We start from the raw sequence: 16,364 nt of genomic DNA, 5'->3' as shown, positions 1-16,364 counted from the left end.
CAACAGGAACGGACGGGCAAAATGATCTGGCATAATGGGGTTTTTTTCAAATTACTTGCTGGTATCTGAAATGGGTCATATTGCTTTTCTGTGTTGTGTGCACATTCACTTATGCAGGGAAGGCTTTTGCTGATTGGGCTTGGAACAATGGTTCTCTCCATGCAGCCTCCTATTCCCAGCTAAAGAGATGCTCATTATTGTTGCTGTTGCTTTTTTTTAGTTTTTTCTGCACAAACCCTTTGACACAATGTGCATCTGCAGGTTTTAAGAAGACTAAAGATTTATTTTTGTAATTGCTGCCTTGTCTCTAGAATCATCTCAGTGCCACAGATGAGTGATGAAGAAAAGCGCCAAGGCTTGGAGACACAAACACACCCACTAAGTAAAAGAACCACTAAACAGCATTAAACCTCTATAACTCCAGTGCACCACAGTGACATAGCTTATATGGGCATTTTATAGCTAATAGGTATAGTGCAGGCCTGCCTTTGAGGACGAATGACCAAAAAGCTCCCGGTATGAATGGGATACAAATATCACACATGCATCGTCACGCCAACAAGGCTTAGTCAGTAAAGACTTAAACCGCTGCAGCCACATGGGACAAGGCGCCTGCACAACTCCCCCAAAACAAGATGTGACCTTACAGCACTTATCTGGGACTCGCAGTCTCCATTAGTAGTAAGACTATCGGCAGTTTTCAGCCAGGTGCATTTATTTATTTATTTATGTCCTTTTTAATCCTTTGTGGTTTCGTTGGTCTTCCTGTACCATCAATTTAAAGTAATTTATTGAATGATGTGACGCTTTGCAAGTGCTTAATCGCTGACAGGCACGTACAGCGTCTGCTCAAACTGAGTCTCTCCAAGGAGAAATCAAATCCACAGACAACAACATCGACTGGCGCAGCGCTGCATCCGTTAACCGCAAGAAGAGGGGGGAAAGAGGGGGGGGGGGGGGGGGGGAGAGAGTCCATCATCTGCACAGATCCGAAAACGAGATCGAAAGGTGCGAAACATGAAAGAGACACGGTCTGAAATGAGCACAGCTACAACACGCGCCGGTGAAAACCGCCTCTCTGGCCGTCCTCTGTCTCAGTGGCATGCTTGTTTCTCCCATACATCAGCGCAATTGGCTGCTTTCTTTAACTAGGTTACAGCGAACCCGTGTAATTCAAGGATAAGAAAGCCACGTGTAATTGCAAGTCCATTCAGGAATACTGCAAGAACAGTGGGTTATAACAAAGTGCGACAATATGAGTCTGAGCAGAATACAGGCTATGTGCATGCAAAAATTGGATCTCAAGCCTTACCTATAGGAGCCCCTCCAACAGCACTGGCACGGTCCCGTTTGATAACCGGTGTGCAAGTTCCTACCGTGGAGCAAAGACGCGGCTAATAATGTGGAGTCCAATGTCAAGCTGCCTCTGGTCGCTGTGCAGCTTCCGAGCTTCCTCCGTTTTCCAGTCACGCACACCTGAGCCTCTCTCCAAACACCTCTTCTTCATCCCGCCCCCTTTTCCTCCCTCTTCTCAGCCTCTCTCCCCCGTATCTCATCCTCCGCAGACCCCACTTTCTTTGCCCCCTCCTGCTCTCCATCTTTGCAAATGTAGCCACCATTTTTCTGCAGTTTTCCCTATATCCAATTGCACTTAAACACCCACTTCCCCATTTCCCTCCACTTTTCTTCCCCCGCCCCCATCTCTTTGCTGTTTATGATTGAGACAGCGTGCCCATGGGTCATTCACTTTCTTTTTCTCATGTTTTTTTCTTCACTTCATCCATCTTACCACATCATCCTGCCCTCTCCTCCCATTGACCTGATGTGGAGAAAATGAAGACAAATCGCAAAAGTCTTGCTGTGAATAATAGACATACTGTACAGCTGTACTGTAGACGGTAGAGTAATCCTTCGAGTGTCGGGGTTTATCTGCAGAGCTTTATAGTTTTATTTCATTCTCATGTAAGACAATACCCTACAACTGTTAGGCTAATCCATTTACATCACAGGGTAGTATTTTTTGAATGCCTTTAGCTTTATGGAGTCCACCAGTGGCCAAAGTGTGTGTGTGTGTGTGTGTGTGTGTGTGTGTGTGTGTGGTGGGGGTGGGGGGGGTGTCCTCCAAATAAGAGGTTTGTGCATATGTGCACAGAACATTTTCACAACCTGAAATGTTATGTTATGGTTGTAAGACTGCCGCTAAGACTGTCTCTGATCACTATTTTCTTGTTGTTGCTTTAACATAGTGGATCTGGCATGTGCCCAGCTTTGATGCAGAGTGGTCCTGGTCCATGCTATTCCAGCTGGAATGGGAACAAATCAAGCCCTGGATGATTGAAAATATGAACGGTTTGTACTGTACCTGACGGGCGTAGCACACTTTGGTAACGTGGGAAATTTCCTAGATTAACAAGCAAAGCTCTGTTAAAACACAAGCAATGCCCCTGTGTAACCATAGCAAGGCATGAATGCTATATTCCACCAAAAACAAGCCTCCTCTGAGCTGGAATGAAACAGAATTGGTTATGTTGCAGCAGTCTCCCCAAGCAGGATAATATGCTTGGAGAAACTGCAAAAACCGCTAGGGAAAAATCAGGAACAGGACAATGAAAACTCCCCAGATCCGTCCATGATCTTTGGGATACACTGGAACAAGCCCAAATCATGGACGCCCAAAAGATCTGAACTAATTTTGCTAATGACAGTTTTGTTCAGGTATGTTTCATTTTAACATCCATCCATTGGGCATTCTCCTGCTCCATACATTGTGTTGTTTTGATTCATTTTTAAAGCATTCAGTAAACTCTATTGGACACTCCCAAAGACATTCTTTCTGTGTTCTCTTATCTATTGGTTTAGAAGCGCTAAGTAATATTATGAATAATAAGCAAAATTACCCAACAAAGTATTGTTTGAGCACCTTTGAGGTCCTCAGAGTTCAGTTTTAAAGTTGAAATGTCCAAAGACAGACACTGATTATTTCTGTCGTGAGCATTCAACATTCTTCTCACTATTCCAGAATTAAACCAGAATAAATCAATCAAATGTTTCTTGTTACTACAGCAGCGTTCAGTGAGCTCAGTATGAAAGTATAAAACAGTGCATTAAAAAATTTGTTTTATTTCTTCTGTGGCAACTGATTGATTCCAGCTTCTTCCTTCCCTAACACACACACAAGCCACCAACAACCTTTACAGGTGACAGTGGATGTTCAGTCCAGCCTCACCTTCAAAATAAGCAGTTACAAAATGCCTAAAGTTACTGAGATACTGTAACACTCTAGAGAGGAAAACTCAAAAAACTCAGGTTTGAGTGTAATTCAGCAGATCAAAGAAGAGTTGACCCCCCCCCCCCCCCCCCCCCCCCCCCTTCACACACACACACTTTTTTCTTTAAAACTTAAACTACACTGTCCAACTTTGCTCTCACCAAAGCGCGCATCCCACAATGGAGAGGACGTGACCGAGTGAAATCCACGAGTACAACACTGATCAGTGCGATGATGGAGCTTACTGATTTTGTGAGCCCACTGTCTAACTTCCTATGTCGCATGTAGCCTACGTGTTTTCTCCGTGTGTCGCTATTTTCGTTCTTAATTCCTTCACTCCCACGCATCTCTAATTGCCCAGCTACAACCAAAAAGTGGATCCGGATACTGTAGAGTAAAAGTAGGCAACACAAAATCCCCGGTTGGGTTGCTTTGCCCCGTGAGCTGCACTGCCTCATAATGTAGGAAGAAGATGATGGGCTAGACTATGAGAGTCTGTCTCCTCTCTGATCAAACAGACTTCAGAGGTGACACTGTGGGCTGAGACGACGGCACTATGGATGAGATCGATAGCATTTGAAGTTTCATAGCGGTCAGATGAGTAAAGAGCCATTAACCTACTGCTTTGGCTGGCGTCCACCTAAAAGACCCACGGAGATCAAATTATTAAAGATTTAAAAATTAGAAATAAATCAATGCAAATGTAATAGAAACATCGCGCTTTCCTGCAAATGTCTCTGGGCACAGGCTTTAACACAGATACTGCCATCAACTAATTTTAGCTTTAGCTTAGAAAGAAAACCTAGTTTTGCATTTGTAATGGAATCTTTGAATTTAAATTAAGTTTGCGAGTCCTTTTAAATATCTCGATTCAATAAATTATAGAAAATAAAACCCAATTTTATGATTTCATCAACATGTGCTTTATAGGTAATACAATAACAATAAAAAAAATTCATCTGATATGTGGCTCTTTCTTTCTCACATAAAAGACAGGTTTGCTGTTCTTTCCGTGTTGGCTTTCCTCTCATAAATGGGCCTATTAGTGTGAAAGCCGGTCGTTTGAGGAAGCGTCTCCTCGCACTTTGAGACCAAAAGTCGTGTGGTTTAGGGAGGAAAAACGAGAATTCATCAGGTAATCCACGCCGTCCTCGTGCCACTATGTCTGACTCTGTCCACGAAAGGAGAAGAAGAGAAGTTGTAGCCTACCTTTGCTTGCGGGACAGGTGTATGTTCCCAGAGAAACACAGCATCCCTCACGAGTCCGTCAGGGCACTGTGCTCGCGGTGGTTAATCTACTTTTTCACTATGGCAACAAATGAACCCCCTCTCCTCTCTCTCTCTCTCTAGCGCGCCACGCGCTCCAATGAGGAGGCTCCGTTGAGGTCATCCGCCCTCTCTTTCTCTGTCTGTCTGTCTCTCCCGCTTTCTCTATCGCACCTACCTCCAAGATACCATCTGGAGATAGATGTTGATAGAGAGAAGCAGGGATCGAGGGGAGAGGCAGGGAGATGGCAGTGTGGGATAGAAGTGGGTTTTAGAGCTTGGCTAGACAAGCATTGGATTAGTTTGCCAGCCAAATGCATTTGGGATTAGTAGACCATTAAAAGCACATACACATACACGCAAGCATGCACACACACATGCAGGCTGGACAGGCTTTAGATGTTGCAGTGATAGCCTTACTGACTTTTATCTCTCACTTCCTCCTCACCCTTCTAAGCTTGCTTTGACATGAGCACATGGGCTGACAGGAAAACATAAGAGTTCACATGCACGCATGAACAGACTCTCACATTATCTATGTGTAGTCTTCCAAGGGTCAGAAAATGGGTAAAACTCCCCATAAGTGACAACTGCCTCAAGATTCGAATGCAAACTTCCATTGACACTAGTGAATATATTGTTTATTCAAAGCTTCTACAAGGCTGTGCAGCACTGTAGATATGTTTAAAAACTGCATGGTGTCTTTATCTACTACAATGTTTCTATTTTCAAGTTGGTAAAATGTGTGCTTAATCTAATGAATCAAGTGAAGTAGGCTACCTTTAAAAGTGGAGGTACCTGTGAGCAATGCAACAGATGCAGCATGGCTTACAAATGATAAGAAATTGCCTGAATATGTGAGAAACAAGTCTGTGAGACTTCACAGTTGCAGCAGTAGCAGGTACAGGAAGAGCAGCGCAGCAGATGTGGTGTTTGCCCTCTCTTATAAAAATGACACAAAACACAATTTTCTGTGCAAGCTTGTATTAAAAACAGATGAGTAAGTGCAGGCTTCTGAATGGGGAAAAGGACTCAGCATGAATTCAACCTTTATGGCTAATGTTCAAGAACAAACCACAAAGGTAGGAGTGTTCTGATGTGAGGCCATATTTGGCATAGACAGATGGCATTTATAAGTGCACAAGGACCAAAACCCCAAATGTGTAAATAATGTTTATAGATGCAGGTGCAGACCAGAATGATGATGGGCAGCTGAGGACCAGTGAACTGGGTGAGAGGTTGCAGTTTGGGGAAGGTTCTGCTGCACCTAGTTAAACGGTTTCTGGCAGAATATCTATGCATGTCCAAGAAAATCAAATCTGTCACTGAAAATAAAAATGGATGATGTCGCATTTCTTTCTTCTTTTTTTTAGTCTTGTATTGGGTTCTTAAATGTGGATGCCAGGCTGTAATTCAATTAGCCAAGCAGGTGTCTATTAGGTTTTGCTGTATACAATTACCACTTAGTAAACTTCTTTAATGATAACAATTTGCAATTGAGGTTCAACATTTGCTCCTGTTTTTTATTTATACCAGATGTGTCATACATTTTCTAGTTACTAATGACTGCATTGATACCAGTCTGATAAACACCACTTGGTTACCAATCACTGAATACAGAATTAAGAAATTGACTAAGTGCAAAAGGACTATAGGAGACAGATTGCAATAACTGTATGCACAGCTCCAGTTGTGAAAACATTGGGATGCTGTGTAAAAATGTACATAAAAACAGAATAGAATGGTTTGCAAATATCATAAACCCTTATTTTATCAACAACAGGCAAATTTATAAACTGAGAAAATGTATAATTTAAGGAAAAATATGAGCTCATTTTGAAATTGATGGAAGCAAGATGTCTCAAAAAAGTTAGGATTGGGGCAACAAAAGAAACAGTTGGGGAAAGGTTTTGCAACTAGTTAGGTTAATTAGCAACAGGTCAGTAACATGACTGTGTATAGAGAGAGCATCTTAGAGAGTTTCTCAGAAGTAAATATGGACAACAGTTCACCAATCTCTAAAAAAAAAAACCCTCAAAAAATGATTGCAAATTGTGGAACCGTTTCAGAATGCAAATACTTTATTCGTCAAATCATCGACAATACGTAATATTTTAAATAATTTCAGAGAATTTGGAGAAATCTCTGTGCACAATGGGACAAAAACAAAAATATCCAATGCCTCAGGTAGCACTCAATTAAAGTCAAGCACACTCAAAAAAATGTCCCAAGATACAAGATATTGGATTCAAAATTTCCAGTTTTGATGTAAAATGTTAAATTTAATGAACTCTGGGCACACACATACCAGATGTGTCGATATTCTGATTTCATAAGGTTAATGTTAGGGTCACCTCAATAGGTTAACAGACCTGTTCAAGATAAATGAACATTGGATCTCACGCTTAATTGTATGGATGGCAGATCTTAGATGCCATTTCCATAGCAACCCTTCACTTTTATAGTAAAACAGAAAATCAACAAGCATCTAATTGATCAGTTCAGCTTGTCTCATTTGATGCCAACTAATCTTTCCTTCACACATGCACGCACACATGGAGAGAGATTAAAGTCGTTAATCACTCGCAGAGACACTTAAAACCTGTTGATGCAAGATTGGATCAATAAGTGAATTAATATTGATGAAGCTGAGACAACTCAATGACATGTGTTAGGATGAACTGTGTCAAATGATGGAGAACTGGACTGAATGATATGATGGAGAAAAATCATCCACTGAATCATCTGGAGCATTTTTCTGACCCTGATACTGTTCAACAGAGTTTGTGGTTGCACAGAGCGGACAGAAAATATAACTGGAGTGACAAATTAATCATCCCAAGAAAAATTCACCCTGCAAAACACACCTGCACTCTGTATGTGTGTTTGTGTAATCAGTTTGTAATACTGTGCATCAGACACATATAACATCTATAGGGTAAAAGTCTTTTTAACGACACTCCTCCGCAAATCACAAGCACAACAGACTCACAGTCACAGTCGGAAAATCAATTATTCAATGGCATTTCAAAATAACAGTGGATACCCGTGGTTGCCATAGACACATAGCTGATTTACAGGGTTGTCACTTCTCTGTGATATTCCCACTCTAAGTAGGACAAATAGGGGGGAAAAAAACCTACAAATCGCACAATGCCAAAAGAGAAATGAGGACGTCAGTTATGAAACATGTAATGTGGCTGCTGTTTCATTGAACAAGTGGAGAGTGGGTTTTAATATGACTTAAGTAGACTGCAGATTTGTCATCAAGCACATAAAGCACAAAAGACAGACCTGTCCACGTACTTTACACATCGTGGAGAAGTTCTGCAAAAAACTTGAAACAAGTGAAAAACCAGTAAGAAAGAAAAAGTCTCACATCTTTGGCACATCTATTTAGAAAAAACTCACTGCAGTCACTGTGGGTTTGGCAATGCAATAAATCAAAATGGTGTGTATATTTTTTATAATATATCCAGGGAAATGTAAATTTAAATTTTAAAGGGTTTCAGGGAGGTTGCTCTCAATTCTGCAGGCAGGCTGTTCCAGATACTGGGTGCGTACATTCTGAAAAGCAGCCTCAGTGTCGATGTAAACTGTCAGCACAGGTTGACAAGCTGTCACAGTGTCTCTGACTACCAGGATGCTGTGATAACAGGGATGGCACAGAGATTGGGGAGACTGCAGCTCTGCGTTAGCTTTGCCCTGCAGAAATAAAATAAAACTTTGTAAAATCGCAAGGAAAGTATATCACATTTTAAAAAGGAAGACAAGTAAAAGGGGGGAGGGGGGGGGGGGGCTCCACAACTTGAGGTTTCATTTATAGAAACTGTTTCTGGATAAAGATTAGAAGCTTCAGCTCATAGTTTATGAAAATAATAGCTTTTGAGTATCTCTTCTGCACAAGCATACGCACACACACAGATGAGATGCGACAGGTGCAGTTAGGTCTGTTTTCAAGACTGAGCTGAAATTCTTCTTGTGATTTTCTTTTCTTCTTTTTACAGATTTTCAAGTGCACATTAGATGCATTAAAAGAAAAACAAAGACAACTTCCTCGTTGATCTGTGGAGGTCAGTTTTGTACAGGTTGGCTTTTAAAAGCCTGCGGGAGTTTTGTGAGATGTCAAACGTAAAACAACCGTAAGAATCCCCTTCAGCTAGACAAATCAGCCGTCATCTACCTCCTCTGTTATCTCATTACGCATGATGAGGAGGACTCTGACTGCGTGCAGTAATCGTGCTGTGACAGGCAACTTCCCTGGTGGTCTATCTTCAAATGGCTCATGCTGCCCTCTTGTGTCTGGATGAAACAGGAAAAAAAAGTTTTATGGGAATGTCTCAATCCGAAGCCATTACTCGACGTCACGTGGTTTCCGAGTTATTCAGGAGTTACTGAAGCCTACTGTTGTAATTTCAGGTTAAATTCTTGGTAAGTTCAAATAAAAGTACTTTTTCAAACACTCTGTGTGTGCCCTTGTCTCTCTCAGAGGAGCCCTGCGGGCAGGTTTATCGTGTGATGGTCATTCCTGTGCGCTCCACTGCGCTCCTGCGCCGAGATAAGCTGCATCCCGTGCCTGGCTACGGTAGCATGTGACCGGCTTGTGATCCTAAAGCTTGCGCAGATGACTTTCTGCCCTGAGTACTGTACCAGTCTGAACGGAACCTGTGGAGAAAAAATCTCTCTCTTTCTCCTCCTGGAAGTTTCCACGTACAGCTGATCGTCACGATGTACCATGTGGTGTGTACCATGAGGCTGTACTGACAAAGACCCATTATTACATTTCACTTCTTATGCAATTAGCCTTTAAGTGTATTTTATCAGCTATAAACGTCTTCTACATACTATTAATACACTGTCAATATATTAACAATTGTGTAATAAATACAACAACACTGTATTTATTACACAAAGCATCTTAATCATTTGGTGGAAAGTATGACTACAACTTCATATCTATTCACTCTTCCATTTCATTTGCAATTAAAGACTTGAAAAGCAAAGCAACCGTAACAATTTTACTGTACTTTTTCCTCTTTTGGACTCAAAGGTTGAGTTTTCAACATGATTGCTGTTAAACAGCAGCAGCATTAAAGGTTTCATTCATGATTCCATGTGGATGAACTAGTGTTTTCAGTGTCAGTAATAACCTGTATATTTGTGCAACAGAAAAACAATTCACCCCTTTCACTCTTATTGATGGGGCATGAAATTAGGTCAAAATGAAATATCACACAAGACTCTTATGCAGCCTGCATGCATCTGAACTAAAATTCCAGTCACAGAGGTAATCTTTATATATCAGAAAAAATATTATTTGTATGTTTATTACAAAAATGGCCTTGTTTCCTAAAAATAAAGGGTAGAATTAGTCTATTTCCTCAGCATTAGTGTTGGCTAACTAGTGTTGGCTAATTAGTGTTGGCTAATTAGTGTTGGCTAAGTATTTAACCACCACAAAGTACACTGATTATGTTTAATCCTATCACCTTTAACTCATAATGGTCTGTAAAGGACATAATTCCCCCCCCTCCCCATTCTTCATTATGAGTTAAAAGAGTTTAAAACACCTTCTGTGACAGACACCGTTATATTATTTTGTCAAATTATAGTGAAGCTCAATCTAACCTTTTCTAAAAGAGGTTTGATGTGTCATGGTATAACATGGCAGACTGAATAAAATGTCATGTTTAATATATCACACTCCTCAGCCTCCCTGGGAAAGTCTATGCCAGGGTGCTGGAAAGAGAGTTCGTCCGCTACTCGAACCTCGGATACAGGAGGAACAATGCGGTTTTCGTCCTGGTCGCGGAACACTGGACCAGCTCTTTATCCTCTCCAGGATACTTGAGGGTGCATGGGAGTTTGCCCAACCAGTCTACATGTGTTTTGTGGACTTGGAGAAGGCATTCGACCGTGTCCCTCGGGGTGTCCTGTGGGAGGTGTTGCGGGAGTATTGGGTGTCTGGCCCATTGCTACGGGCCATTCGATCCCTATACAACCGTTGCAAGAGCTTGGTTCGCATTGCCGGCAATAAGTCGGACTCGTTCCCGGTGGGTGATGGGCTCCGCCAGGGCTGCCCTTTGTCTCCGGTTCTGTTCATAATTTTTATGGACAGGATTTCTAGGCGCAGCCAAGTGGCGGAGGGCGCTTTCGCTTTGGTGGCCTCAGAATCTCATCTCTGATTTTTGCGGATGATGTGGTTCTGTTGGCTTCATCGGGTGAGGGCCTCCAGCTCGCACTGGAACGGTTCGCAGCCGAGTGTGAAGCAGCGGGAATGAGGATCAGCACCTCCAAATCTGAGGCCATGGTTCTCAGCCGGAAAAGGGTGGAGTGCCCACTCCGGGTCGGGGATGAGTTCCTGCCCCAAGTGGAGGAGTTCAAGTATCTCGGGGTCTTGTTCGCGAGTGATGGGAGAAGGGAGCCGGAGATCGACAGACGGATTGGGGCTGCAGCTGCAGTAATGCGGACGCTGCACCGGTCCGTCGTGGTGAAGAGGGAGCTGAGTGTAAAAGCGAAGCTCTCAATTTACCGGTCGATCTACGTCCCTACCCTCACCTGTGGCCACGAGCTGTGGGTAGTGACCGAAAGAACGAAATCGCGGATACAAGCAGCAGAAATGAGCTTCCTCCGAAGGGTGGCTGGCCTCTCCCTTAGAGATAGGGTGAGAAGTTTGGCCATCCGGGAGGGGCTCAGAGTAGAGCAGCTGCTGCTCCACATCGAAAGGAGCCAGCTGAGGTGGTTCGGGCATCTGACAAGGATGCCCCCTGGGCGCCTCCTGGGTGAGGTGTTCCAGGCATGTCACACCAGGAGGAGGCCCCGGGGCAGACCCAGGACACGCTGGAGAGATTATATCTCTCGGCTGGCCTGGGAACGCCTTGGTATTCCCCCGGATAAGCTGGAGGAGGTGGCTGGGGAGAGGGAGGTCTGGGCCTCTTTGCTTAGGCTGCTGCCCCCGCGACCCGGCCTCGGATAAAGCGGATGAAGATGGATGGATGGATGGATGGAATATATTAAACTTTAATAGTATCCATTTTATTAGAGCACATATTCTGAGATATTCTGAGACAGTACTAAACATCGCTGAAGGTAGCAGATTACATTTTTGCTTTCTTTAACATCATAAAAAGACCAAGTAGAAGCACAAACTCATCCCATCCTAACACACTGTCTTAATATTTAAATTCAAGCCTGGCTTTTCATTAATACACTGTCCGGTATCGCTCTCCCACCTCCTCAACTTCTGCTCCTTGCTGTCACACGTTTCTGTAGCACATCGGATCATGCATAAATTCCCGGAGAGGCTTTGCCCAAGGGAGGGGAGTACTGTACACACACACACACACACACACACACACACACACACACACACACACACACACACACACACACACACACACCAGACATTTCTGCCCGAGGTGAAGTGGAGTAGAGGTCAGCTGGTCTCTAGACAAAGTGAAATAAGAATATTATCCTGAGCATGTGATGCTGCGTGAGATCACACACTTTTCAGAGGACAGCCCCCTAAAACAGCTCAATGAGTAGGCAGAGAACAAGGGGCTGTTGGCTGGGTGTATGAGTGTAAGGGTTGAGGGAGGTTTGGTAGCTAGTTAGATGGTAGGTTAGAGGAGTAGATATTACAAAACAGAAAAAAAGGGGGGGAAACAGCAAAAGTTGGAAATGTGTGAGCCTGTGTTTCTCTGCTTAACTGGAAGTAACTTTTTGTAAGTGAATCTATTTGCTGGTGCTGCTTTTTGCTCTCCCTAACCTTCTGTGAGGACAAGAGGTTCTCACACTTTTAACAAGAATTTATATTCCCCCTGAGTGGAGTGCCTTTGACTTTTCACCATGAGAAGACTGTGTATGTCTTTAGTTTTCTTACAGCTGATTGGGGCTTGTGTAAGCCAGTTTCCTCGCCTTTGTGCCACTTCAGAAGGACTGCGGACCAAAGAGTGCTGTCCATTGTGGGATGGAGATGGCTCAGCCTGCGGTGCCCTGTCAGGCCGCGGTTTCTGCACAGACGTGGTCATTTCAGACGAGCCACATGGACCCCAGTACCCTCACAGTGGGATCGATGACAGAGAGCGTTGGCCTTTAGCTTTCTTCAACCGGACGTGCCGCTGTGCTGGAAACTATGGAGGTTTTAACTGTGGCGAGTGTAGGTTTGGTTACTGGGGTTCAAACTGTGCTGAGTACAGGGAATCAGTGCGCAGGAACATCCTGACTATGTCGACTGCTGAACAGCAGAAGTTCATCTCCTATCTGAACCTGGGTAAAAACACCATCAATCGTGACTATGTCATCGCCACTGGCACAAGGGCACAGATGGGAGAAAATGGCGAGAACCCCATGTTCTCTGACATCAACACCTATGACCTTTTTGTGTGGATGCACTACTATGTGTCCCGAGATGCCCTCCTGGGAGGACCAGGGAATGTATGGCAAGATATTGATTTTGCTCATGAATCTGCAGCATTTCTGCCCTGGCACAGAGTCTTCCTGCTTCATTGGGAGAATGAGATCAGGAAGCTAACAGGAGATTTTAATTTCACCATCCCATACTGGGACTGGAGGAACTCCCAGACCTGTGACGTGTGTACCGATGCCTTGATGGGTGGACGCAACTCCCTTAATCCCAACCTCATCAGCACTGCCTCTGTCTTCTCATCATGGAAGGTAAGAAAAATTGATCCTCATGCCCTGGGTTTCAGTGTGTCTTAGAATGGAAATACCCATATTTGATTATATGTGGTCCTTTAAACAGTTTTTATACATTAACTCACTGAAAGTTCATTTTCTTGTAAAAACAAGCCCACAGGATTAAGTTGGTTCATCCTGTTAATCCAACTATTTGAGAGATTTTTATTTTAAAGTTGTGATTTTTGAAAGCAGCATTGTTCTGAATACTCAGAGAGTTCCATTAGTTTTCACTAATGCCTATTAATGCCCATTTACTATTTGTAAGAAAGCCATATTAAAGCCTTATGGAGGCCCGCAGGTTTGTGAGCTATAACAGCCCGAGAAACATGTATGTTTACACTTTTGCATTTATACATTTGTATAGGTTATCTGCACCCAGTCAGAGGAGTATAACAGCCGAGAAGCATTATGTAATGCCACGGGGGAGGGTCCATTGTTACGTAATCCCGGCAACCATGATACCAATCGTGTGCAACGACTTCCCAATTCAGATGATGTGGAGTTCGCTGTGGGCCTCCCCGAGTACGAGACAGGACCCATGGACCGATTTGCCAACATGAGCTTTAGAAATGTCCTAGAGGGTAGGAGTGAGAGGCAGACACGCACATACATTTGTGTTAGTCCTCTCTTCTTTCATGTTTAATCACCAAAGTTCAGCTTAATCTTACTAAGCTTGTGAATGAGCACTGGCACATTGGAAACACAAAAGGTAGATACAAACCAGTGTGTGTACAAGGAATTGCAAACTCTAATGCAGACATCGACACTAAAACCTGCTAGTTATTTTATGTATTTATTGTTGGCGTTTAACACATCCTGCACACGTTATATCATTAGATATGCTTCCAGTTTTGTTGTAAATCACAGGCTGCCCCTTAAGCTGAGTCCTGAATTAAATTATATCAAGTGCATTTGAACGAGGTGTGAAAGAGGACATTCTTTCATCAGGACATCAATTCTGTTAAAACTTCAAATGTATTTAATATGAAAATGATTCCCCCGTTGTCTCAGAGAACTTTTGAAATTAATTATAATAAATTACATTTTTTGGTCGCACAGGCGAGCTGTAAGACTTTTAAGTCGTAATATATCTCAGTTCCTTCTCATTTTTGTTCCACCAAGCTCACGTTTTTCTCTGCACAAACATTTTTCTCATATAAACCTACAAACTATTTACTACTAAATTCATCCCTGAGTGTTATCTTCCTGTGTAAACATTGTTGCCATTCCTGTATCATGCACCTTCTGCAGGTTTTGCAAGTCCACAGACGGGTATGGCCGTGTCAGGCCAGAGCACCTTGCACAACGCCTTGCATATGTTCATGAACGGTTCCATGTCATCAGTACAGGGTTCAGCTAATGACCCAATATTCCTGCTACATCATGCTTTCATTGACAGGTATAGTAACACTTATCCGCCCATATTATTTGCAAAAGGTAAACTGCACACACTGGGTGTAATGCAGTGAGAAAGATAAAAGTAGCGAGACCTAGAGAAGATGTAAGGATGAAAAGTTGCATATCATGTAGAATCATGATATATATTCAATTTTTTCATGTAGGTTTTTCTTTCTGTCCCTTTTCTCTTCTTATTCACTTCTTCTCTTCATTAGTATCTATGAGCGCTGGCTCAGGAACCACCAGCCTCCACGAAACAGCTACCCACGCACCAATGCCCCTATTGGTCACAATGATGGCTATTATATGGTTCCCTTCCTGCCTCTTTATAGAAACGGAGATTATTTCCTGTCCAATAAGGCTCTTGGATATGAATATGCCTATCTGTTGGACCCAGGTCAGTGCATAACTGTAAACATATCTCCTAAATGGCCTTTTCTTTAAGCTTTACTGTCCTATCCTATCTGTCTCACCATAGGTCAGAGGTTTGTTCAAGAGTTCCTGAACCCCTACCTCCAGCAGGCACAACAGATCTGGCAGTGGCTCGTGGGTGCCGGGATTCTGGGAGCTCTGATTGCTGCAATCATCGCAGTAATCATTGTTTTTGCAAGACGGAAATGGAAGCGCAATCAGAGGAAGAAGAGAGCATCAAGCTACGGGGAGAGACAGCCATTACTGCATAGCAGCTCAGAGGAAGGATCATCTTCATATCAGACCACTCTGTAACACAGGTACTGCACAACCCTGTGATGGTTATGAAGCCAATTAAAAACAAGAATCTGATTATGTTTTTTAAAATATAGTCATGTACAGATGAGCCAGTGAAGCAACTTTTTAAAAAAAGGAAAATACAGTTCATCCAAACAAGAAAAAACATATTTACACCTCAGTGTCTTGCAGGTATCTACTATGGAATCAACAGAAAGGAAGTGGGTAGTGGTGATAGCACTGATAAATCACTGATATGTTAGCAACATAGCTGTCCGTGCAGACAGTTACAGGTTTTAAAAATAACTTTACATGGGTTTGCAGGATTTGTCTAATCTAATTAGGGTAGACAACAAGAAGCAACCTCCTTTGTATTAGCGTGATGGGGACAGGTGAACCAACCCTTTAAGATTTGAGACCATTTAAAAAGAGACTATGAGCAAACAGCAGGGAGCTGCCGCTAGGAGGATCACCTTAAAATGTTTTGCATTCAGTCGGCACACATTCGGAATAGAAAAATTATTTTGGGATTCCTTGAGGAAATAAGGCTCAAAGTAGTTTTTCTGATGTAGTTTTAACTTCCAGGGTTTTGTGAAATATGCAATAAATGTAAAAAATGTACATTAACCACTGTTGTGAGTTTAGTTTGAGTGGTTAAAAATATGATTTCAGAGAAAACAATGACTACATTTCTAATGTGCTAATGTGTGTATTTGAACTGATGCTAAAAGACAGCGTGCAGTTTTTCTTGCAATCCTCTCACAAGCAAATTAACTGTAGTTGTTACAGTGCTTACAAAGATGAATCACGAGTTTGTACATGCTTCATTAAAAATCCAACTTGATGCAAATTTGCTGCCTATTTTTTATGCAATAATGTTGATAATCACTTTTAAAAATAACTAGGAGATTGTGTATTTTACAGCATGGTGGCAGAAATCTGCATGTAATGCTGATTGACTGGGCTGTTCAGTTACTGCACTGCAGTGCGATGTTTGAGTGGTCATTACGACTGTAGTTTCAAT

The 16,364-nt window shown here is 42.6% G+C and overlaps 2 protein-coding genes across 3 annotated transcripts in view; one reads left to right on the top strand and one right to left on the bottom strand.

Moving 5' to 3' along the window:
• Nucleotides 1–4,613, bottom strand: part of grm5b (glutamate receptor, metabotropic 5b) — a 100,015-nt gene extending 95,402 nt beyond the window's left edge. The window contains exon 1 of one of the 2 annotated variants that reach the window (XM_086261357.1): nt 4,478–4,613. The gene's annotated coding sequence lies outside the window, so the exon portion shown is untranslated. Of the gene's footprint in view, nt 1–1,312; nt 1,491–4,477 lie in introns of those variants that run through there. The other variant, XM_086261358.1, reaches the window with a different exon arrangement.
• A 7,500-nt stretch (nt 4,614–12,113) lies between these two features.
• Nucleotides 12,114–16,346, top strand: tyr (tyrosinase). The gene is made up of 5 exons (XM_086261356.1): nt 12,114–13,210; nt 13,599–13,815; nt 14,486–14,633; nt 14,848–15,029; nt 15,111–16,346. The coding sequence occupies exons 1-5, from the start codon at nt 12,383–12,385 to the stop codon at nt 15,356–15,358; spliced, it is 1,623 nt and encodes a 540-aa protein (XP_086117482.1). The 5' UTR covers nt 12,114–12,382; the 3' UTR covers nt 15,359–16,346.
• The last annotated feature ends 18 nt before the right edge of the window (nt 16,347–16,364 follow it).

This window comes from Aulonocara sp. 'chitande type north' Nkhata Bay, linkage group LG14, assembly GCF_057382095.1.
Source record: "Aulonocara sp. 'chitande type north' Nkhata Bay isolate Kocher_YH1m ecotype deep benthic linkage group LG14, A_spYH_male_GT1.1, whole genome shotgun sequence".
NCBI classification, from domain to species: Eukaryota; Metazoa; Chordata; class Actinopteri; order Cichliformes; family Cichlidae; genus Aulonocara; species Aulonocara sp. 'chitande type north' Nkhata Bay.
This window is presented reverse-complemented; position numbering and strand designations above follow the sequence as displayed.